General features: G+C 38.5%; 9 protein-coding genes across 9 annotated transcripts; 3 read left to right on the top strand and 6 right to left on the bottom strand.

Moving 5' to 3' along the window:
- Positions 1-341: 341 nt before the first annotated feature.
- Positions 342-1580, top strand: JLP1 (sulfonate dioxygenase; the record flags this gene model as incomplete). Its single annotated transcript, XM_056224055.1, has 1 exon — positions 342-1580. The coding sequence occupies one exon, from the start codon at positions 342-344 to the stop codon at positions 1578-1580; it is 1239 nt and encodes a 412-aa protein (XP_056078011.1).
- Positions 1581-2256: 676 nt separating this feature from the next.
- Positions 2257-3957, bottom strand: HSU1 (cystathionine gamma-synthase; the record flags this gene model as incomplete). Its single annotated transcript, XM_056224054.1, has 1 exon — positions 2257-3957. One exon carries the CDS (start codon positions 3955-3957, stop codon positions 2257-2259), a length of 1701 nt encoding a protein of 566 aa, XP_056078010.1.
- Positions 3958-6079: 2122 nt separating this feature from the next.
- On the bottom strand, positions 6080-7831 carry MMP1 (S-methylmethionine permease MMP1; the record flags this gene model as incomplete). Its single annotated transcript, XM_056224052.1, has 1 exon — positions 6080-7831. The coding sequence occupies one exon, from the start codon at positions 7829-7831 to the stop codon at positions 6080-6082; it is 1752 nt and encodes a 583-aa protein (XP_056078009.1).
- A 347-nt stretch (positions 7832-8178) lies between these two features.
- On the top strand, positions 8179-9153 carry MHT1 (S-adenosylmethionine-homocysteine S-methyltransferase MHT1; the record flags this gene model as incomplete). The annotated part of the gene is made up of 1 exon (XM_056224051.1): positions 8179-9153. One exon carries the CDS (start codon positions 8179-8181, stop codon positions 9151-9153), a length of 975 nt encoding a protein of 324 aa, XP_056078008.1.
- A 1075-nt stretch (positions 9154-10228) lies between these two features.
- SMKI12G0230 (MARVEL domain-containing protein) lies at positions 10229-10987 on the bottom strand (the record flags this gene model as incomplete). The annotated part of the gene is made up of 1 exon (XM_056224050.1): positions 10229-10987. The coding sequence occupies one exon, from the start codon at positions 10985-10987 to the stop codon at positions 10229-10231; it is 759 nt and encodes a 252-aa protein (XP_056078007.1).
- A 2010-nt stretch (positions 10988-12997) lies between these two features.
- Positions 12998-14272, top strand: SMKI12G0220 (fungal specific transcription factor domain-containing protein; the record flags this gene model as incomplete). The annotated part of the gene is made up of 1 exon (XM_056224049.1): positions 12998-14272. One exon carries the CDS (start codon positions 12998-13000, stop codon positions 14270-14272), a length of 1275 nt encoding a protein of 424 aa, XP_056078006.1.
- A 615-nt stretch (positions 14273-14887) lies between these two features.
- SMKI12G0210 (alpha/beta fold hydrolase) lies at positions 14888-15514 on the bottom strand (the record flags this gene model as incomplete). The annotated part of the gene is made up of 1 exon (XM_056224048.1): positions 14888-15514. The coding sequence occupies one exon, from the start codon at positions 15512-15514 to the stop codon at positions 14888-14890; it is 627 nt and encodes a 208-aa protein (XP_056078005.1).
- A 496-nt stretch (positions 15515-16010) lies between these two features.
- On the bottom strand, positions 16011-20693 carry SMKI12G0200 (uncharacterized protein; the record flags this gene model as incomplete). The annotated part of the gene is made up of 1 exon (XM_056224047.1): positions 16011-20693. The coding sequence occupies one exon, from the start codon at positions 20691-20693 to the stop codon at positions 16011-16013; it is 4683 nt and encodes a 1560-aa protein (XP_056078004.1).
- Positions 20694-21218: 525 nt separating this feature from the next.
- DSE4 (endo-1,3(4)-beta-glucanase) lies at positions 21219-24584 on the bottom strand (the record flags this gene model as incomplete). Its single annotated transcript, XM_056224046.1, has 1 exon — positions 21219-24584. The coding sequence occupies one exon, from the start codon at positions 24582-24584 to the stop codon at positions 21219-21221; it is 3366 nt and encodes a 1121-aa protein (XP_056078003.1).
- Between the last annotated feature and the right edge of the window lie 217 nt (positions 24585-24801).

Here is a 24801-nt window from a genome sequence, read left to right as displayed (position 1 = left end):
TTCTCTACTTAGCCTGCTCCATAGTTTACAAAATTCTAGTCCATATCCATCTTATTGGAGAAGCTCTTTATCCCCAATAACTCACCATAGAGACAAATAGGGGATGATGACAAGAGTTTCAATGTGGCTAGCGTACCTATTTCATCTGGCGCCACAGCACAAGGACAAAATATATCATAGTACTGACATAGAGAAGGACTGCAAAATAAACAGGAATGCTTGAAAAGAAACGACCCTTCCAACATTTGTTGATAACAGAAAGGTATAAAAGAGGTAGAATTTTGAAGGTAAAAAGAGCCCTTTCATTTACTTATGCAAAGACACAGCAACTCAGTCAAGATATGTCTCCTCCATCCGCTCAAATCGTAACCTCTCCTCTCTCAAATGATTTACCAATTAACATCGTTACGAATGGATTAAAAAATCTCAATTATACTTCTAAGCAAGGTTACGGGAATTTTGATACGCATTTCTATGACGGCCAAGATGAAGTGTCTCCCTCTGGTTTATTGAAAATCCGTAAGTCCTATCGAGAAAAATCAAAGTACCCAGATTATTTGCCTACCTGGGATCCCACTGAAAAGTATGGCCCTTTGGAATTTCACGAATACCACGATCCTGCTTTAAGAGCTGACCCTAACTTTTCGAACCTTTTTGCAAAGGAAAAGATTGGTCAACTAAAGGTGAAGAAGGTCACACCAAAATTAGGTCTCGAGATAAATGGGATCCAGCTAACAGATCTCTCTGATACTGCAAAAGATGAACTTGCGTTGCTTGTTGCACAAAAAGGAGTAGTAATATTTAGAAACCAGGTCTTTGCTGACGAAGGACCAGATTATGTGACTGACTATGGGAGACATTTTGGTAAGTTGCACATTCATCAAACCAGTGGACATCCTCAAAACAATCCTGAACTGCATATTACTTTTCGAAGACCTGATGCAGATGAATTTGCAAGAGTTTTCGATAACTCGATATCATCTGGTGGCTGGCACACAGATGTTTCTTACGAGTTACAACCGCCTTCATATACTTTCTTTAATGTTATTGAAGGTCCTGACGGCGGTGGCGATACATTGTTCGCGGATACCATTGAAGCTTTCAACAGATTGTCCAAACCTTTGCAAGATTTCTTGAGCACTCTTCATGTCATCCATAGTTCAAAGGAGCAGGCTGAAAATTCACAACGCCAGGGAGGCATACAAAGAAGAGCCCCTGTTACACATATCCACCCACTGGTCAGGGTTCACCCTGTCTTGAAAAAGAAATCCTTGTATGTCAATCGTGCATTCTCAAGGAAAATAGTCGAGTTGAAAAGACAGGAATCTGAATCATTACTAAATTTTTTGTATAATTTAGTGGAAAGTAGTCATGATTTGCAATTAAGAACCAAATGGGAACCACGCACAGTTGTGATTTGGGATAACCGCAGGGTTCAACATTCGGCAGTGATTGATTGGGAAGAACCAATTCATAGACATGCATTCAGAATCACTCCTCAAGCGGAAAGACCTGTGGAAGATCTAAAATACTTGAACAATGAAAATTATTATCCTTCCCCATTAACTTTGGATGTTTGATAGTGTGAGGTGAATATAGCAGTTTTTCACTATGGAAGCAGTCCAAAAAGGTGCTTAGTGTATTTTCTCTTGCTAAACCGTGTGCGTCTCAAAATGGCGGTGACAGAACTTCTTTGACATATAACTGTAGTAAACTCGAATATACGTACTTATAAACTAAAGAAGTCGGAATATTTTGTTTTATAGGGACCTTGAAACATAATATGAAAGAACAAGAACGAAAAGGAAAAAAAAATCTGGGCACGATGTTCAACAGTGGCTGCTAAATTAATCTCAGCCATATTAATACAGTTTGGATGTGGCCACTTTCAGAAGCCGCCTGTTTTAAAGTCGAATATCTCAGACATAAAACAAGTAAATATAGCGACGAAAGCAAGCTTCCTCTGCGCTTCCAGTAAAATAATATTAAACGTTGCATATGAACTGACCTAGATCGATATATTGTGGCACTGATGATATAGAGACAGCATATAATAAGTAATGTAAACTCAGTTGTATAAGCAAAAGTAAAAACTGAGCTCTACCTACTCTCACCCAATGTTTAGTCGATAAAAGTGCCGTAAAAAGACCTCTAATGCTAAAAAATATTCAAATCTGGAACAACTTTCTGTAAACAATAATCTATAAAAAAATAAAAAAAAGTTCTTGATCTTAATACTGTGGTAAGTGGTATGTTTCAGGAATGTTGGAAATTTCTGCCTCTCACAACATCTAAAGCATTTGAAAACACTTCCAGTAACCACTGGGTATCTTCTAGACCCACACTTACCCTAATAATGTTAGGGTCTGCTCCAAACTTAGAGACTGCTTCTAATTCTGAGTGGTGCGCCAAATGTACATATGGACATGCCAAAGTAAAATTGGTTCCATTGGAAGGTCCCTTAAACACTTTCAAAGAATCATAAAAAGCTTTTGCGTCGCCTTCATTATAGAAGGCCACAGAAAACAAGCATCCATAACCACCGCGTTCATTCCGGACGGATTCGTAGTTCCTGAAGGTCTCCTCAGAAGTAACAGTGGGATAGTAAACCTTCTTGCATAATTTCCCCTGCTCAGGTATGAGTACTTCGTTTAACAATTTTTCTGTGTTTGCATTAGCGTGCAACGTCCTGTTTTCAAAGTCCCTAGAATTGCGTTCAAGAACTACTGCATCTTCACACCATAGCAAGTCCTCGAAGTCAGCACTTTTGAAGTACTCACGGGCATATGGGTATATAGATGATTTTGGGTTCAAAACAATCGAGCCACCCATAACATTACTAGCACCATTGAAAAGTTTGGTCAAAGAAGTACAGACTATATCCGCGTAGGGCAAAATGTCAACGTTAATGCCCCCAATAGTGTCATCAATAATAATAAAAAATCCATACTGGTCCGCTAACCTTCTCAAATCCTTTAAATTCGGCATATTCAGTAGAGGGTTTGAAGGAGTCTCAACGAAAACAGCAAGAATACGTTGTTTACTTGTACCTAGAAACTTTTGTAACTCAGTAATATCTCTAGAATCTCCAAATCCAAAGAATTTACACTTTCCAAATTTCGTCATAATGACTTGTGTATCTTTGAAAGGAAACCCAAAGATACCAACAGTATCACATAATAATGATCCTTTCCCCTCATTAGAGTTTTTCTTCTCTTCCCAGAATGTGAGCAAATCACGAGCGGTTGATATTGCAGACATTCCACTTGATACAAGATGGACATCTTCCTCTGGGATGAGGTCAAGTCCCTTCCAATTAGCATTTTTCTTTTCTGAATCAAAGGGGGAAGAACGATTTTCAACTATCCTTCTCTTTATTACGTTCTTTGCCCCCTCTCCTTCCTTCATTGCTGCAACAAGCTTAGCCTCTACTTCATGCCGTGCCAGAGAAGAACCACGATGAGCGGCATCAAGCAGTTGATTGAAGGACTGCGCTAACCGACTAGATACACATTCACCTCTTAATTTCCAATATTCTTTAACAATCTCAAATTCGTCCTCGGGGGCAAGGACAGCAGCAATTGTTATAACCAAATCAGCCTGCCTTTCGGGCTCTTCTGCCGCATGGTTTTTGATTATAACTGTTTTCACTTCAAGGTGAGCTTTACTTTCGGATCCCGCCACAGACTTCACGAACTCCAAACACTTAAGACCCAATTTAACAGAGGGAAAAGGGCGACAGTTCTCTGCATGTCGTCCATATGTCTTGATAAAGTAAGCACAAAGACTTTGAACAGCCGGTTGAGGGAAGTACCGCGGATATCCTGTAGCCATTCTGCTTATTACCTCTGGTATCTTTTCTGCATAGCCTATTGCTGAATCCCAAGTAGGAATACCAAACGAAACAGCATAGTCCAGATCACGAGGAAGAGCTTGGCCGAATTCAATATCTGTCATGGAAAATCTCTAAAATGTTTTAATAGGTACTCAACTGTGATTGAATGCTAAATTTAAGACTTTTAAGCTTACAGAGACAAAGAAAACTACCTGATACTCCAATAGACATATCGAGATATGCTAACGAGTATTAATATACTTTTTCAAGTGAATCATTACAGGGTCCGGCCTAAACAATGGTGGCTCCTGCTAAGGACTTCTCGGAACTCACACTAAAGTTTCAGTTTCTTCATCTTCTCGTTCAAGAAACAATGGCATTACCGTATACAGTTATGTACTGTGTAAGTGAGTCTTCATTGTTATCCCTTCCGAGAGCAACCACGCAAATGCAGCACTGCTTGCTCTCAGTGCAACACAACGTTGGCCAGAGATTGAAGTTGTGGCCGGAGTTGTGGCTGCTGGTCCAGTATATGGATTTTTGAGGATGACAGTATCAATGATCCAACTTTTAGGATGTTAAATCAAATCTTGGAATAAAAAGAATTGTGAAACCAAAGCATGATACCCAGCGCGCAGATCTTGAAAACATGTGTCTATTGTCAGCATATTTCTCAAGGAAGACATCAAATTGAACAGGTGCACATGATAATTGTCGCTCATCTTCTTCTTTCAGTTCTTTGCATTCGGTTTGAAATCGAGAATTTCGGACCGAAGTTGTTCCGAAGAAACATATCACGATTGATTGCAGGCGTTAGTGAAGTAATTACTTGACACAATGGCTTCAGGAAGAAAGCACGTATTTGCTTCCTTGTCCTCTTGTAACTTAATGTCTGCTGCTGATAACTTTCAAAAAAAAAGTCTTGATAGTTATTCAGTAAAGGATTTTGGCAGAGAACTTGGTAATTCTCACTTACTTCTTAGTTGCGAATTAACAGTCTCTGGTGAGGTCACAACAGAGGATACTGCTCGTAAAACTTCTGCTCATATTGGTAAGAGTTTGACCTTGCAACAAGCTAGTCAAAAGAAAAAGAGGAATTTCCTGAGTCAAATTCTGTAAAAATGGACTATGCTTTAGAAGAATATTCTTTTAAGCACGCAAGCTGAAATAATGGTGAGTTTACTTCCAGAATTTAGCAAGAAACAGATGAAGGACATCAGAGAGAAGGTGCAGAACGGGGCGAATATTATTGGTTGGTACTCATTTAATGCAGTATCTGGTTTACGAAAAGAAGATAGGATATGATAACGGAGTGCAATTTTACGAATGCAAAGCGTACAGATCCAAGACGAGATGCTCGTGGATAGGGTGTTGACATAGCTACGTGTCCATGGAATTGAGGAAAGTAGAAGCTGGAGAAACGATAGCGCAATTGGAATAGTAACTGAGCATTCTGAAATTGGGAACAAAAACAAGATCGTCGATATAACTCAATGGGCAAGAAAGGGCATGAAAGGTTTTAAGTGAAAAAGTGTCAGTTCATATTGTATTTAATGTTTTCCATACACTTTGTTCTTCCATGAGATATTAACGGGTTTCATCGGTTTGTAGTACACCTAAGTTGATGCCGATTGTTGTCAAAACTTTATTATTACAGTTTTTGTTTCTCAGAATACTAGAGTATTGATTTTTATCTAGTAAATGCACCTCATCTTAATAGTCGAGATTTTATGCTTGCACTAGCTCTTGAATTACCACTTATACCTTATAGTAAAGAAACTGCCAAACAAAACAACGACGCTGATTCGGATGATAAAAATTTAGAACTATTTACTCAATGGCGCTACAGGCAATGGAACTCATTACTTTTACAGCAACTAAGAAAAAAGGTTTAACATGGCTTCATAAAGCATATCATTTTCGCATGGAAGAGAGAGACGATGGTATCACAATGACACATAATACGAATGTACAAATTTCATCTTATCACTCGGATGGTCTTTTCGTAAATAGCGGCTCCCACAGAATTTATCGATTTCAGAGTTCTAGTGAGAAAATTTGAAGAATTGCCGTTAAAGAGGTTAGGTAAAGTCCTGGAACCTGATTATAATATTAAACAGAATATTGAAAATAAAATACATCTTACATAACGCTAACACTTCTAGAGATTTAAAATACAAATACTGAACGGTTTGTGTAGAAAAACATTATTGTCTGGTATTCTCATAGCGTAGTTCACACCAGTTAACAGAAAAACCGATAAATCCTATAGTAAAGTGGTCTAGAAGCAACATATCTTTTATCATGATCCCTTTCAAGTTTGGTAGCTTCAAAATCCTCTAGAGAGTGCCCGCTATCAAGGTCAATATCTCTCCGCTTGATGTACCAATGCCTCCAATCTTTGCGGTAAATTCTATGCCCAATATATACAGCAATCATTATTGGAATACTCATACAATACTCAAAGAAATTAGCGGCAGAACTAGGACTTCCTACTGGTGCGGCCGACACATATATTTCCCCAATCACCAATAAAACATTCAGAATACAACCGACGATTCCTCCGTATATTCCTAACGAGGATCTGTAGATAATATCATCTTTCGATCTCCCCTGAGCTTTCATTGCCATTCTGAATCTTACTTGACAAAAGCAGATACAGAACCAGGTTGTAAAAAATGATATAGAACACAATGCAAACAACCATGTAAAAACAGTGCCTTGGTTCTTAGAAACAACCAAAAAGCCTAGCAGCCCAAAAGCGCCACATATTGCCATACCAACCAAGGGCCGGCCGTTTCTGTCCATATAAGCACAGATGCGTGGAAGCTGGCCTGCTGTGGCCAAACCTTGAATCAGCCTGGACGATGCATAAACACAGGAGTTGCAAACAGAAAACACAGCTATCAGGATAACAGCATTCATAAAATGCGAAACCCTTTTCCCCATCGTACCAGTGTTGCTTAATGCGATAACGAAGGGGGAAGCGGTAATATCTTCGCTGGATGAACCATTGATCAGACGGCTATCATTGTAAGGAACCAGACAACCAATTATAATCACAGTAACAATATAGAATATGACAATTCTCCAGAAGGTGCCCTTAGCAGCCCGGGACACTGAAGAAACATTCCTGGCCTCCGTACTAGTTAAAACAACCATTTCTGTGCCACTAAACGAGTATGCTGCCGAGACGAAAGTATTACAGAGATTTTTGAAAACTGGAGGAGCAAAGGAGCCCGGATCATGCCAGTATTTAGTTCCGATGTAGCCAGTGGAATCAGGCCCACCGCCTGCAATTAGAATAATCCCAATAATTATAAAGATGAAAAGAGCGACGATCTTGAAGATCGACATATAAAACTCCGATTCTGCGAAACCTCTTGCCCCAAACATATTCAATAGCATACTCAAGACGAAAGCGATTGCAACCCACGCAGCAGGGTTCACCGAGGGAGCCCAATAAGAAATGGTAAGCGAGCATCCTACCAATTCACTAGGATAAGATATGAGCCACATCAGTAAGTAATTGATCCCTATACTAAAGCCAACTGATGGGTCTATAAATCTACTGGCATGCAGAGCGTACGAGCCAGAGACAGGATACTGACAGGAGAGCTCAGCTCCACACTGAACAACACAGAGCATCGATGCTCCAACCAGCAAAAATCCAATAAGCAAAGAAGCTGGACCGGACGCTAGCGATTCCCCCAAACCAATAAAAAGTCCTGTCCCTAGGGTACCTCCAATGGCTATCATCGTCAAGTGCCTTTGACTTAAAACTTTCTTATAGGGTTGATTAGCTAAATCCCATTGTATTTTTTCTTCTTCTGTAAGTTCCGAATACAGTAAACCATCTTGGATGGCTGATGAATCATTTCGTTTGAATGAATTCTTAAATCGATGAATAAGATTGTTTCCGTCATTGGAGGTCGTACTTATGACGCTAGTGGAAAACTGCGCTTTCGAAAGTTTGTTCGATTCAATTTTATCCATCTCTTGTTATCGTTCATGGTATCTTGGGGGATAAGAAACTCTCATGGGTGATGATGACTCGACTACACAGATCTGCAAAATATATACTCACGCACCTGCAGCTTAGCATTTAGCAGTTAGTCGCGCAGATTGGGACAGAAAAAATAATTTTCAAAGAACTGTGGATGAAACAGTAAAAACTGTGGCCTTTTGAATTGTGGCGAGATGCTGACTATCCAGTAGTAAATCAACGACAGCATACAAGCTTGGAAGCGACTGCTAAGGTTGATAGTTTAAAAAAGACTGTCAGGAAAGAAATCGTAACTACAATCGTCTAGTCTCCAACCTGGAAGAAAATCAATAGGCAGATGAAGCGCATTCCAATAGAAAAACTATTAATTGAGCACCCTCAAAAAGTTCTTGTTCTTGATGGTGGACAAGGTACAGAACTAGAAAACAGAGGGATCAACATAAATAGCCCAGTATGGTCTGCAGCGCCCTTTGTAAGCGACTCCTTCTGGGAGAAATCTTCCCGTGAAAGAAAGGTGGTTGAGGAGATGTACAGAGACTTTATGAATGCTGGAGCGAACGTATTGATGACAATTACATACCAAGCGAACTTTAAAAGTATATCCAAGAATACTACAATCAAAACTCTGCCTGCTTACAGGCGTTTTCTCGATCAGATCGTGTGCTTCAGCCGGAGGCTTATTGGCGAGGAGAGGTACTTAATCGGAAGTATCGGTCCATGGGCAGCCCATGTTTCTAGTGAATATACTGGTAACTATGGTCCTCATCCAGAAGATATTGATTACTATGAATTTTTTAGGCCTCAATTGGATACTTTCAACGAAAATGAAGATATCGATCTTATTGGTTTTGAAACGATTCCGAATTTTCATGAGCTAAAGGCTATATTATCTTGGGGCGAGGATATTATTTCGAGGCCTTTCTATGTGGGGTTGTCAGTGCACGATAATGGTTTGCTTCGTGATGGTACCACTTTGGAAGAAATCTCTGCCCATATAAAAGGTCTCGGGAGTAAAATTAACAAAAATTTCTTGTTATTGGGAGTGAATTGCATAAGCTTCAATCAGTCCACATTGATTTTGAAAGCTTTACACGAGGTTTTACCAGATTTTCCCCTGCTGGTTTATCCAAATAGTGGAGAAATATACGATCCCAAGGAGAAGACGTGGTACCATCCGACCGATAAGCTAGATAGTTGGGACGTTACAGTGAGGAAATTTATCGATAGCGGTGCACGCATTATTGGCGGTTGTTGTAGGACCTCCCCCAAAGATATCGCGGAAATTGCAGCATCTGTAGATACCTATTCCTAGTTTAACTGTTATAGAAACTTCTCTGTATTTACGTAAAAGTAGGATTGTTCTTCTAATAGTAGCAGTCTTTTAGTTGGGTTTGAACCCATCAGTATAAGAACAACTGAATAGGACGATAATATGAATAAAAATCGCGAGAAAATCACAGAGAATCAGAAATATATATATATATATGTATATTAGCTACGTTTTCTTTTTTTACTTACCAATGATATTGACTTAGGAAAAACAACAGCTGCAAAGTGGTAAAAACTTTGTGCAGTTAGTGGTGATGGTGAGAGAGTATATACGCCCAATACATGTAAAAATGGGCCAATGATACTAAAGGTTCGATTGTCAAAGTTCACATTTACAATTCTAAGCACGAGGTAACTTGCACTGAAGGAGCCTCAAAAGAACTCAAAAATGCTGAAATTACGGCAGAAAAGACTCCTTCTATTGTCGGAAACTCAGAGAAAGCTCTATCTGAAAGTCAAAGCACAGAACAATACCTTTCTATTATAGAAGGCGTTTCTGCTACCGATTTTGAATTTGCCACTTTTCATGCGGGAAGACCCAACATTGAAGAATTGTTAAATAGATCCGTCAATCATCCTGGTTCTCTTGCTGTCGTATGCTGCGGTCCACCTATTTTCGTTGACACCGCTAGAAATCAAACTGCCAAAGCTGTAATCAAAAACTCACCAGCGTAATTGAACACTTAGAAGAATATCAAGCCTGGTAGTTTTCTATATTTAAGTAAACTTTCAAATGTATAAAATCCTTTAATTATTGCAATTATTATAGCATAGTAGCTATTTTCAGGGAGATGCTTGTAGAGGTTATTAGTCAAAGTTCAAGTTGACGCTCCTGAGCACTACTTTTTAGACGAAGTATTATAGTATATGACTATAAAGGAATATACAAGGCGACAGAAACGCCCTATACAGCGACTCTAGATTTAATAAAATATAGGAGCTAGAAAAAAGTAAAGGTTTTGACTACAAAATGTTCAATACCTTCTGCTACCATTAAAACTTAAAATAGTTTTATTAAGTAACATCAGGAATAGCAGGCACCAAAGGTCTCCTTTTCCTTAGCATTCAGAAGCTTCAATTGTGTTATTGGTCGCATTTTCAGATTCGATGTGAGAATTATCCTCACTAGCAACCGAATTTTCAATGGCCTCTGTTTCATCTTTTTCATTTTGCCCAGCTTCGAGATCCAGAAGAGATTCACTTTCCTCGAGGCTAGCCTCCAACCGTTGTACAATATTCCGTAACGCTTTCACACCAGCCTTAAAAATAGATCTGGTGCTTAACCCATGTTCCCTACATTCAGAAAGGACCATGGAATATGAAACATAAGTAGATGCTAGGGATAGTATAAATATGATGGCTTCAATGAAAATGACAATCTTAGCAATCTTACAGGAACCTGAATAGTCAAAGTTTATACCGCGTGGCATATTTGGGCATGAGGGAGAACCAGGATTACAAGGACCTAGATAGTAATAGTTTATACTTCCTGGCATACTTGAGCATGAGGTAAAACCAAAATCAGAAACCAAAGTTACGAAAGCAGCGAACCATAGGATAGTCAAAGAAATTTCCATACCAAAATTTAACAAAACGTGTAAGAAATTCATTACCACAAAGTAGACCAAAGATATGATTGAAACAGCTACGCTCAATCTAAGGATTGGATCCACTGAGTAACATGTGTTAACAGCAAAAAGTGCTAATATTAAGTTAGCCACAGATAAGCAAATTTGGAAATATCTTAACATAGGAGAGGGCTTAGTAGCCCATGAAGCTAATGAAGAGATACTCGATACTTTTATTGATTTTGACATATATATGTATTGCTTTATAGTATTGAATTAAGCTTATCAGCAGCAACAGTCACGGTCAATAAAAGTTCCTTTCCCTTTTCCCATTGTAGCTTATATACCTTCGCGAACGAAAAGAAAACTGCAGCCTAAAAAAACTGCAGCCTAAAAATAGCATATTGAACACGCAATCAATTAAAATTGATATTAACTTTGAGCAAGCATTTGTCGATTAGACGGTTGGTTTTGTCTTTAAAGGGAGTACATAAATTTTCTGAAAGAAATGAAGAAGATATTTAATCGTTTCTTTCTCACGTGAAGACGAAGGTTGTTTAACAAGTGATACAATAAACCAAAAGTGAATTCAACTAGAATATTGAGGAAGACTGGATAGTAAACTAACTTTATGGAATGGTTCTGTGATGGAAAAACTTCAAACGAGGGTTTGTGGCTTGAATTGTCTCTATGCGCTATAAAATGGTAAGAAAAATATTGCATAGTTTGTCTTTTGCAAACTTTTAAAGTGGTGAATCTGTTTATATTACAAGGCTGATCACCTAATAAAGTGATAAGAGTAGTTGGTATACTATTTCATGTGAGAAAAGGCTGGCGTTTTCCTACAACAGACTTAAATAGTGCTGCACGGGAACTCATAAGAAAATCCATAATATTGCAATAATATTAGTTTGTACCTATTGAATAGCAGTAAAACAAACTACAGAAGTTCTGCGATAAATTGTAAATTAATAGTCTCCGACACGAGGATCAAACTTGTAATCAGCATGTGCTCAATAAAACTCGACGCCATTTTTCTGAGCCAGATTAGTGGCGGCATCGAAGCTACCGCCAGAATCATACAAAATCCGACCTCAATTAAAATTCCTAGGCTCGTTTTATAAAGGGCGGCCAGTATAACGGGTACCACTAACTTGCCAATCACAGATATAGCTCCAATTGAGGGCATCAATTGAATCTTAAGCCCTGGGTCAATACACATGGAAAAAAGGGACGGAATATTTGAGGCCAATAAGTTATATCCTAACAATGTAATAGACGCTCCTGCCGAAAAAAAAAATACCTGAGTTTGTGGTAGGCATTGATCTGTGTTTCAAAGCTTCGGATGCTCCAATCATAAATGCTTGTCCTACCAATGAAATAGACAATGCGGAAATGGACAGAAAAACTTGATTACTGTACAGTGAGTTTCTTTTTGCGGTCTCTACGTCTTTACTTTCAATTTTGTCTAACTCGTTCACACTCTCCTGTTTAGTTCTGTTAGGAGAATATCCGATGCTTATCAACTTTGGGGCAAAATAGCTTCCAGTTACACCAAGTATAGATGCAGCCATAAACGTTACGGCTTGAAATTTAGAGTCCCACTCAACATGCAATGTTAGGAATATTGGCATATAGTAGATTACTTCGCTCATAATAAATTACGCCAGAAAGATGCTCCATAACAAGATCACACAGGAGATAAGTCTAACGTTTATTGCCAGTTAAAGAGAGCCGATTAATTTTACTGCTTTATCAATAGTTCTAATCACAGAGAATTCAAGTTCTTTGGATACACGCATGATATACTATTGCTTGAACTATAATGCAACATCAAGTTCCTCATAAAAGCAATGATAGGATACATATTATTTTTTTACAGAGGTGCCTTGACAAACTATACGTAATTCCAAATGACCAGCAGAAAGTATAAGGAAAACTGTTGCATAAAAAGGAAGATTGCCACAAAAATTTCAGGTAAGGCATCTTCGGAGCTTAACTTGCACCTGATATTTGTTTGCATGTATGCTAGGAAAATAGTCTTTATATTCCTTTCTTTCAGAAAATCAAGATGCTTTCTACATGGGGTCACTGGGCTCATCGTGCAACGTTGCGTTGTCGCCTTATAAATTTCACAGAATAACGTAAACTGTTATTTTTCTACGAGTCGCCATTGATGCTACATTTAAAGTTTAATCCTGAATTAAATAATGTATTTAAGGAAACTAGGACGAAGATTACGCCCTTCCAAGGTCTCGGATGATCGATGTCCTATTTAAGAACGAATTTCACGCTCTACCAGGTATACCAAAATTGCGTCTACTTGAACTGGAAAATCGGTATGGAAAAAATTTAGAATCTACACAAGGAAATAGTGATGAAAGGTTTTTACTTTCAACAGCATTGTGCCTCGGATCGTTAACTATACGAAAAAAAGAGTTATTGAATCATTCCAATATAGAAAATTACGCTCTTCTGTTAGAGAACGGCTTATCTAAACCAACGGCTAATGCTTTTAAGTACTATAATGTCGCGAAAATTCTCGTTTCTGATCTATTACTCCGTCCTACAATCGATGGATTTTGCAGCCTCGTTTTAATGGCAAACTTCATTACTATAATGATATCTTTAGAGGACCAACTATCTTTGAGCAAAAATTTTTTGCAGCTTGCTGTTGTTTTGAACCTAAATAACAGTGAAAAATGCGAGGAGTTCCTTGAATCGAAAGGTTACGGAATTGATGTAATCCTACTATTTTGGAACCTGTGGTGTTCTTCTTGCATGCTAGCAACGATTCATGGAAGAAGTCCCTTTATCACTTTACAAAATATTACTACACCTTTGCCTTATGAACTACATTCTGGTAATGAGAATAGTGCGCTTTCACTTGATTTTACGCAACATAGAATCAAGCTGGCTGAGATGCAGGGAATGGTTTTTCAACAGTTATATACCTCCAATACAATAAACGAGCTTCAGTTCATAAACTTGGAGAGAGAGTTTGAGCAAGTTTCAATTCAGGTTACTCGGTTGAAAGGTTCTTCAATATTCAAAGAGCATCTTTTCTACAGAAGTAGAGTTTTGATGTTAGAGCTCTCCTGCTCAAGAGCTCAGACTTCTTTTCTATTATATCGTCCATATCTAATCAGTGGAAAATCTGTACAAGCGGTAACCATGGAAAAGTCAATAATTCACGAAATATGGAGCTATTATACAAAAAAATTCTCTAACAATGAGAAAGAAAGGCGAAAACATTTAGATTGGAATTTTTGTTATCCTATAAGAACCGCATCGTTAACCCTGTGTGTTTCATGTATTATACTTCTAAAATACAAGCAAGTTATGCGGTTCCATGGAGATATTGAACAATTTGAGTATGCATTAGCATTAGAAATATTGCAAGATTTAGTTCAGATACTTCCAATTGAGCGAAAGCTTTTGGATTTAGTGAAAGCTCCCGTTAATTCTCAATGGCCGAGTGATGATAATTTTGTAAATTTTTGGGCTCTTAAGCTCAATGAAAAATCACCTTAGCTATTTCGTTTTAATCGCCTTGGCGTTCATTTTTTGGAAAACAGGTATTTTTAAAGAAAAAAGCTTCAGAATGGCTTATCAAAGGCCTACTTTTTACAAAAAGACGAGACCATTTGAAACGATAACCGGAGAACTCATTACAAATTTTATCCGTCAAGCCTAATACCGACATTTTTTTGACTGGTATGTTCACAGTACAAGTATTGTTTATATTGGTAATATTTCTGCTACTAGTCTGTTTACGCAATATAATGAGGAATCTATTCATACTTAGGAATAGTTCTTGTGCATATCGAAACTTACGTATGTGTTAAAAAGAGGTAGAAAAAAACTACTTGAAAATCGTGATCATAAACGACTTACTATCTATGGTTTTCGGCAAACATATTAATAATCTCTTCGGAAATGGCAACTACGTGAGTTTCGAGCGCAAAATGGCCAGTGTCATAGTAAACAATCTTTAGGTTGTCAACGTCTTTCCGAAAAGCTTCTGCCCCGGCAACGCTAAAAATAGTGTCGTTTGCCCCCCCATACAACCAGTACGGGAACGTTTGAATTTCTCAGAAACGTTTGAAAGGCCGGATACAGCTTTACATTATTCTGGTGGTCGAAGAATTATTTCACTTGAATATCAGTCTGGCCGGAGCGTTGAATTAGGGCAATGTCAAGAGTATAACCAGCGGGATCAACGGATTCAATATCTGCCACTCCGTCATGGTACTGAGAAATAACATTTGCCGGATCTCTAACGTACGAAACAAGAGCTTCAATAAACACCGGATCATTCTGATACGACTTCCAATATTTCTTCAAAGGACCCCAAAATCGGTCATCGAGGCCCTCTTCGTAAGCATTACCATTCTGGGTAATAATACCTGTAATTTTAGAAGGGTGCTTCAAAGCTAATCGGAAGCCTACAGGAGAGCCATAATCAAATATATAAATACAACACTTTTTGATCCTCAAAGCACCTAGAAAATATCCGACACTCTCACTTAGAGTGTCAAAGCTGAACATATAGTTGTCAGGTGTCTCTGTAAATCCAAACCCAGGTAGATCTGGGGCAATAACGAGGAAGTGTGTACTTAATAAAGGAATGAGGTTCCTGAACATGTTGGAGGAGGTGGGGAACCCATGTAGCAATAAAATCGTAGGGTTTTCTGCTGATCCTGCTTCACGATACCAAACCTTCACACCGTCTTGAACTTGAATTTTGTGGAATTTTGCAATGATATTTAACATATTTACCTATCTTTGCTTCGAGGGTGAAAAGGAAATGATCAACACATTCAGTTTCCTGTAAATTATATATGTTCTTTTTTGGGCTCCTATCACTTCTGGCTCCTATCACTTGGAATTTCTGTCACATCGTGTGCGGCAGAGACTGTGTATGAAAAAAAGGTAGAATTTGGCAATACCATGCATCTTTATATTGTGCCATTCTTCTAAGCTTACATTAATACATAAAATGCAAAAACAAAATCGTCTGTATGTAACAATGTAGAGTTCAAGATCAATTTCAAGGTGAAGAAAATGCTTTTGTTTTCATTAATTTTTTATATAGTCAGTTTATAATACACGTTATGTGCATCTGCTTTAGATTATATTATCCTTACGATTACGTTCATGGCTGGTTGATGGTTGCTTCAAGAAAAAGGTACGATTTTGGGTGAAAGTTTATATTCATTTTTCCTAATGGAAGATACGTAGAGTTGTTGGTGGACAGGAGTACACTCTCTTACTTGTCATGGCCGCGTGGATCCACCGAGTCAGGCCTGTTGGCGTCTTCTTCGCTATGTGCTGACAATGTGTTTGGAACTTCGTTTCCGGCTGGCTGATCTGTATACGACGCGTGTTCTTGTTGGGGAGATGGTATAACTTCGTCCTCGATGTCAAGATTACTACCTCGGGCAACAGAACTGGACAAATCGTCAATGTCTTCATTATGCAAGTTATCTGTTTCATTTGAAAACTGATGGTGCATCAACGATGAATAGGTCGGACCTTCCCTATTGCTAAATCTTGCTCTTATTTTCGCAATAACTTGAGCTATTCCTGCCTTCGTGTGTTGGAATACAAACGTAATAATTGAAGAAAGGAATAATCCTGCCTTAACAATTTTGTTCACAACTTTATCGGTATTATTGTTTTCTATCAGACCATCGTCATTTAACCTAATTTCTTCAAATCTTGCAAACCCCCCGTTTCTTCTGATACCTCTAACGTATACAAACCATGTTGTAAAGAAAATAACAAGAAGAATTGTCACATAAACAAATGCATAAATACCAGCTTTTACAGAGTATTTTTCTTTGAATTCGGCTTCTTTTCCTGGACAAGGATAAGGTGTAAAAGAACTATCCAGTTTCAAACCACCCTCACAAGTTGATAGGGGGATCTTTCTGTAGCCGGAAGATTTAAAATACTCTATTAAGTCTGGCTCCTTTTTACAGATATCGGTAGCATTGGTGGGAGTGAGACCATCGACTAACTTACAAGTACCGTCGTTAGCTTTATAATAGTTGTAATCACACTCAAAATCTTTCCGAGTACATGAACAGTTTTTGATGTTTTTAGAGAATTCAGAAAGTGGAATGGTACCAATAAAACACTTTTCATCGGTCTTTCGTAAGAATTCGGTCTGATGTCCAAACAGGCAACCGGTTTGAGAACCTAAAGGAGAGTATTTGAAATCTGAATCTTTATTTCCGGTGTTATCGAAGTCGCACTGTCTCTCGAAGATGTTTCTGAAATCGATTGTGTACGTTCTAAATGAACCACTTCCCAGATTCTTTGCTTCTCCAAATAACAAAAATCTCAAAGCAGAGTCTCGAGGAACCGTAGTTATATCCTTTACCAGAACTTTATCGTCACAGAACTTATAATCTTTCCATGTTCTTCCAGAATCAGTAGAATAGGAAATAGAGTCAGTTTCTGCGATTTCGGGAACTAAAACTAAGACCCCCCCATGGTCACCGTATTCCCATTGGTGGGGAGTTTTCTTAACTTCAGTCCACGTCTCACCGCCATCAGTAGTCAAAAAAGTAGAACATTCTTCATACGGTAGAAGGTTAGCTCCAACGTTCCCAACACCAAACATCATTCCTAATGCGGAACCAGAAGAATATGTATCCCTAACATCCTTACGTTCAGTGTAGCCGTGCAAATGCAGCGAACACTTGTCTAATGATTTAGAGTCGCAAGGGAACTTCTTTCCTTCAGAGTCCTTTTGAGGAGGTTTCAAAAAGTTCCAATCCGAGCCCTCATTAAAGGTGATCTTCGTCTTCAATTGCTTGTCTTCCGTATTCTCGGCAACCTTGTCACTATTTGACACAATGTTGGTGAGAATTATGCCTTCAAGACCCTGAATTTTTTCAAAGTCTACCAAGCCTAACGTGTTTGTATTAACGGCGTGCTCCAAAGTGACAAAAGAAGTACCGTTTGAGTTGGATTTTAAAAGATTGCCAAAATCACGTCCTGGTGCTAAGTTGGTTGCCAAGTGTAGGAAAATCGATCCTTCCTCGGATCCTAAAACAGTGAATGCTTCTTGCTTCGTAAAATCTTCATCATACGGGAATTTTGCCTCGGAAAATTCGACACCATCAATAGTTACATATGCTGTTAATTCATTATCTTTATGAGGTACGGCAATAATAATATAGCCACCTGTGGACAAGTAGCCAATAATGTTTTCAAGAACGGTTTTTTTATCAGTGTGGAAAAAATCAGTTGAAGAAACTAAAGTTCTTACTTGCGAGGATTTCTCCTTTACCTGGCACATAACCATATCTTCATTTGACGGATATTTGAAAAGCGAACCTGCGAATTCACAGTGAATTGCATTATCAAGCATTTCTGTAAACGTTTCGCCTCCATCTTTAGTGAGGTATGCTACAGCATGACATTCCGGACTTAAAATTGATTCACAATTCTTACCACCATAGTAAATAAATGTATCCTGTGATTTGGCATTAAAATCTAATGGCATACCTAACTGCCTGGCTTCAGGCAACTTAGCGATCATGAAAGAATGTCCTCTATCATGGGTGGAAAAAATGCTACCCTCAGACCCAAATAGATAAGCTGAAGAGTTGAAGTATGAGTTGAACACAACTTCGACTATTTTTTCGCCGCCAGTTTCAAATTTTTTTATTGTTTGTCCCCCATCGTGAGATATATAAGCATCTCCCCTTAAATCTACCATCACTAGCGATTCGTCTGCGACTGTATCAAAGTATTGATAAAACTGAATTTTGAAGTCAAATTTGTTTTCGGTGGTAATTATTTCCTTGCCATTCGAACCCTCCTTTGGGATTCCGTCACATGGGATATCTACCGGCTCGATTGTCATTGGTGTTTTACATTTATCACCTTTGATTAGTTGCAATGGCTTTACTGATACAGGTTTGCCCCTTGACTTGTCACAAATATCAGAAAGAACAATCAGGTTGTAATCCGGAACACAGTCGCCATCTGAGTTCCTAGCAAATTCAAATGAGCATTCGTAGTCAAATTTAGTACAACTGTTACAAGGGGTTTCATGTAACCTCACATCTTTGAGCGCTTTCTTGACCAAACAATGGGCGTCCTGTTGTCTCCTTCTATACTTGTATTTAGCGCCATTAAAACATTTTCCTTCTGCCAAATTCCAATCTTCGAAATCACTCTCTTCACATGATTTATAATCAAACACCGCTGAAAAATCAATTGTATATACGATAAAGTTTAAAGAGTCAATGTATTTGTCGCTCGATTTTTCTAGAATGAGCCTTCCTTCTAGAATAAATCTTGAGCCAGATCCATCTGATGCTGTGCTGATTAATCTGTATGGGTAGATAGGTCTGGTTAGCTCGTATTCACCCCATGTATTACCTTGATCCAAAGAATAATAAAATTTAGAATGTACACCGCCACTTTCATTTGAATGATACGGCATATACATAATAATATTTCCCAGATCACCAGTAGTATAAAGTCCAGAGGAATTATGGGCTAACCGCCATGTTAAACCACTATCCCTGGAGATGAAAGTTTTTTCTTCTTTCCAACTGAATATATTGCCATCGCCAACAGTACCCGATATCATAATGATTCCGGTAGAGGGTTTCATATCTCTTAGATCGTAAAAATAAGTCTGAAGCGAACACCTCTCGGGTTTAGTGATATCACAGCCAAATGAACCTGCATGTTCTCGGTCAACAACTTTCAAATTTGACCATGTGAGACCGTTATCAACAGATACTTTAGTTTCTTCTCGTGCACTTGTTCTGCCGTATTTACTTTCTTTATCAGGAATATTAACAGAAGGATAAAAATGAGCAAACATTGTTCCTTTTAAGAACTGTGGATAAGCTACATTGGTATGTCCATACTGATTATTTGGTATCCAATCTATAGGCGAAAACTTCAATCCTTGAGAATCTGATATTAAAAAATCAGCGGCACCTCTTTGGTCCTTTTCTTCATAATTTCTCTCTCCGAATGTTCTCAAAACGATTCTTCCGATAGAGTCTTCTTGAATTTCGTCGTGCCTAATATACCTTAATTGAGTAGGCGTACGAGCCATTTGAAAAGTAGATGCATCATTGGATACCCAAATATCCCTTGATGACACCACGTTATACATATCATTTTGAGTCAAAACAACCACATGAGACTTCAATACTTTGTATCCTATAACACTTTTATCTTTGAACTGATCTAATTCTTTGAATGTTTTACCTCCATCAGTACTTAAAATCAATTCAGACTTGGTAATAGTTGAGTCTGTACCTTCAATGTACTCCCTGTTTCGGAAAAGACAGATTATCGAAGCATCATTACTGCCCAAATCAGAATCCATACTGGATTTGATAAAGTCACAGCGTATACTCCTATCATTACGATCAATTTTTTCTAGAGAAGGTTTAATTCGGGAAAAGGATTTACCATCATTGGTAACGTAAAAACCTGTTGTTGAATATAGTATATCTGAATGCTTTTCCACCCAATTGTAATGTAAAATAATATACTCCTTTTTTGTTGGGTGAGTAGTGATTTCATTATTGTAAAAATTCGCTGAATCTTCAGGATTTTGTATAGTTAGAAGCCTCCACGATTTACCTTGATCATCGGTGGTGTAAAAGTTCAGTGTTTCTTTTACAAAAGCAAAAGCTCTGTCGTGCCCATGGAAGGGATCAACAACAACTGAGTAAATAGGCTCTTCAATTTCGTCGATCGTTTTCCAATTTTCTCCAGCATCAAAACTTATCTTCAAGACGTCATCTTCCGTTCTGATCAAAGTGTTGGAATCATCAAAGCTTAGTACATCAACTGAATATTTTGAGATAGTTTCGGTAACTTTTGGGGTAAATTCTTCTGCATTAAACAGTGGAATGAGTAGAAATACCCAAATAATATACAGAGCACGAAACAATATCATTGTGGGCGTACCTCTCCTTTGATCGCTATTAGGCTTTTTTCAGGTCTCGAGACCCTATGTTGCTGCGTAGCGTAACTGACAAAAAAAGAAAGCGGGCGGGATATAAATATAACTGACGCAGAAGGTTGCAACATTGTCTCGAGAGCACTGAGCCATGAATTTGCATTCCTTGAGAGTTAATGACTTTGATTCGAAGACTTTTGCTTCATGCTCAATCACCAAGATGATATGGTGGCCATCTGTTCGCAAAAGCCAATAAATATGATTGCAAAAAGCAGGAAATGGTATTTTGGGTTGATGCAGCTAAACACGACGTTAAACTGTCGTCATAGTGCATATGCTGACTAGATACGTCGGTTTCTTAGACTAAACTATATACTTCTTATTGAAGTGCGCCCCGCATAACTTATTTAACGTCGTCTCCTTTCCCAACGTTATGATTCTCGATCTATGTATAATTTACTCTATAAAATGTGTATGAAGGAGGTGTGAAGACTAGACAGACCTGCTTGCCAAGTATTCTTTCTAAGCAATAGAGTTTGCCAGTCCCCCTGAAAATGCTAATGCCCATGTGCGACTCATACCATTATCGAGGTATGTGGTTGAATCAAAGTCCGAATCGCTGAAAAAAGCATACGAATCCGTTGGATCAAATAGCGCTTGATTCAGTTTCAGTATACCTGTCCAGCCACTTTCAATTGATCCGATGATTGGCTCGATTTTTGTCTGCCATTCTTCTTCAGCGAAAGTTACTGAACGAATGTTAGAAGAAACTGGTGTGATAGGCAACATATGGATGCCGTGAATGTACTCTGTGTTTGTTCCGAAGTAGGTGGTATAATCAATAATGTTGTCAAATAAAATACCGCTCACTTTATTCCCTATAATTTCTTTAGGTTCGACTTTATTGTCATCCTGGTAATAGAAATAATCGTTCATAGAATCCTTCATTATACTAATCATTAGGTCACCTCTCAGTTCCATTGACAGGTCACCAATAGTTGCCCCCCATAGCTTCATGCCGTAGGCAAAATTGTAGTCTTCGCTACTGCTCTCTTCATTTTTACCGTTACCGTTTTCATAGAGTCCAGCAGCCCAGGAATGGCCGTTGAACCAATCGAACATTCTTGATTGTGCAAAGTACTGGTCCTTTTCAGATGGATTGGCAACGTCTCTAACTAATGAGTTTACCCAATCTTTATTGTCAGTGGCCCAGGTACCGTTCAATTTAGAGTCGACATAGCCGATGACAGCAGCTGCGTGAACAATGTAACCATAATGGAAATGATGATCGTTGTAGTAGGTGTTACCAAAATCGTACTGCGTGCTAGTTGAAGCCCAGTCTCCTGAACTGACTAGACCGTTGAATTTTGTGTCGTACATGAGGGGATATGTTTGTTCATTCTGAAGCAGGACTTCAAAGGCCGATTTGATGTTTTCCAGAGTACTCTTAGTGGTGGCTTCATCCTGAATGATTTCGGACACTGTTAAAAGGATGTAGGAATACTTATCAAGCACTTTACCCAAATAATACGTATTCAACCCACTAATGCTTTCGGAAATACTGACCTGTAACTCAGAATTTGCGACTTCAGCTAATAATTGCAGCTGTTCTGCAGAATACTCTAGTGGAGTAGAGCCAAGTTGAGAAGACCATGGCAGCCATGATACTTGTCTGTTCAACGATGTGGAAAATTGGAGGCTTGTCGTTAAGTAACCGTTCATTAGACCCTTGGTCGTGGAAGCAAGTTGAATACCGGTATAGTAATTTTGCATCACGTCACTAAACGAAGATTCATGATGGGGCAGAGCAAAAATCATTGTGCTGCCTGATGCCGATTGGCCTTGAGTGGTATAAGAAAATTCATAAGTAGCTGTGGAGCCGTCAGAAACACCTCGTACTTTGAAATCAGTAACATACATGCCAGCGGCCTGATCATAGAAGACTTCGTAATCCGCTTCAGAAGGTGCAACGGCTAATTGAATGATGATACCATCAATACTTGCACTTGCTTCAATTTCATATTCTGAGCTCACCTGTAATGAAAAGCCCGTTGAGGTTAAATCGTCTGGACCTATCACGTAACATAACCAAGTAACCCCATTCAATAAACTAATGCGGTATTTGAGAATACCTTGAGCTAAGTTACTGGATGACTCAGAGACAACGGTATTGAACCCGACACTAGAGCCAATTTTGGCATTCAAAGAGCCATGATATATCCCAGTTGCAAATCCCATACCTTGGACCAAAGGAATTTCCAGATAGTTTGATGAATCATAAGATTCTGAAAGTACGACCCTTGTTGAAGACAGCGTCATTTCATCGACCTGCATAGTCATACTTGAATCAAAATTCGAAGCTGAGAAAACAACATGAGCAACTCCTAAGGGATTAACCAAATATTCTGAGCTACCAGAACTGTCGTAATTACTGTAAGAATATTGGTCTACTGTTGTGTGTTGAACAGCAAACCCATAAGCATCCGAGGAAGTGTATTTCCACAGTGAATAAGGATATACAAATGCGGGAGATTCTTGACTTCCGACAATCAAATTCGTGTAAAACTTGTTTGTTTGAATGGGTCCGTTGTTTGAGACCCCGTCAGCTAATGACATCGGATTTGGAGATCTTCCAAAAACAGTTGGGGGTTCATCTGTCGAAACAGCATTGAAAAGATTAACAATAGTTGTAGTTGCGGCGTTTTCTGTTGTGCTAGCTGTGCTGATAGTCTGGGTTGATAAAGAAGATGAGAAAGTGTTTGTCTGCTCTGAAGATGATGATGAAGAGACGGTGGCTTGCGTTGAAGAAGAGACGTAAATGGTGTCCAATGTCGAAGATGTTGTTGAGAAAGAAGAAACTATCATGGACGATAGTGATGGAGAAAGAGTGCTTCGCGTTGCATTGGATGGGTAGACTGGACTAACGGTCGAGGTTAGTGATGATGATGATGATGAAAAAAGAATGCTCTCTGTTGCATTAGATGAGTAGATTGGATCTACTGTCGCGGACAATGATGATGATGCTAATGGAGTAAGAGTAATTGGTGTCTTACTTGATAAGTAGTTGGAGCTCACAGTTGAAGACGCTAGTGAGTGGACTAAACCGTGAGTTGAGTTTGATGGATAGAATATGTTTGAGGAAGGATGTGATGAAGCGATAGAAGATTTATCTTTACCAGTAACTGTAGCTGAGTTTGTGCTAACTGAGATCGTGTATATTGTTTTATTGGAAGTTAATGAAGAAGGAACAATTTTTGTTTCTTGAAATGAATAGGAAGGCATTTGAGTTACCAATGGATCAATTGAACCTACCGAGATAGAAGTTAATAAAGTACCATTTAGCTTTGTCCCTGAGATAGACAAAGAAGAAGAAAACAGAGTTGATGTCGATGTGGTGGCAGTTTGAGATAGTAAAGTAGTAATTTTACGCATTGTTGGAGCAGTAGAAGTAGCAGAGGTTATATCAATATCAGAAACCGAACTCGAACTTTCTACAGGACTTTTAGTTGTCAAGTCATCTATGATAATGCTCGAACCAGTTACGGCATGGCCTGTTCTCGATGTTTTGGATGATTTGCTGGCGCGATCATATGTCAAGGATGAACCCTGAATTACTGTTTTTGATGTAGAGTCCCCACTTTGTGAGATTGTTGGAGATGTTTTTACCTCTTTCTTTGGCGAAATTGTTGGAGGGTCTTGGGAAGATGCGGATATTCTTGTCACTACTACCGAGTGCGCCACGTATGGTTCACCGACCGTCACTGTTGAATATGACAGAGTCTCAATGACATCTGTCTCTAGTATTTTATTGGCATTATTCGATATGAGACTTACGTATGAACATTTGACAAAACTTAACAAAAAAATGAGTGACAGATATAACTGCATATTAACCGAGTGTTTTTTTTTATTGTATATGCAGATGGTTACTATGATGTATTTCTCAATACATAACGGGCACGAACAACATACCTGATGCACATCTTGAAACAAATTGGACCACAAGTATTTATATGTAGTACATTGTACATGATAGTAGCCATTGTATGGTTTGTACGTCCCACTATTCTTTTCATACCCAGCTTTTATTTTTAGCTTTTTAAGT

This window comes from Saccharomyces mikatae (genome assembly GCF_947241705.1).
Source record: "Saccharomyces mikatae IFO 1815 strain IFO1815 genome assembly, chromosome: 12".
NCBI lineage: Eukaryota > Fungi > Ascomycota > Saccharomycetes > Saccharomycetales > Saccharomycetaceae > Saccharomyces > Saccharomyces mikatae.
The sequence above is the reverse complement of the archived record's forward strand: the minus strand, read 5'-3'. Positions and strand labels throughout refer to the sequence as shown.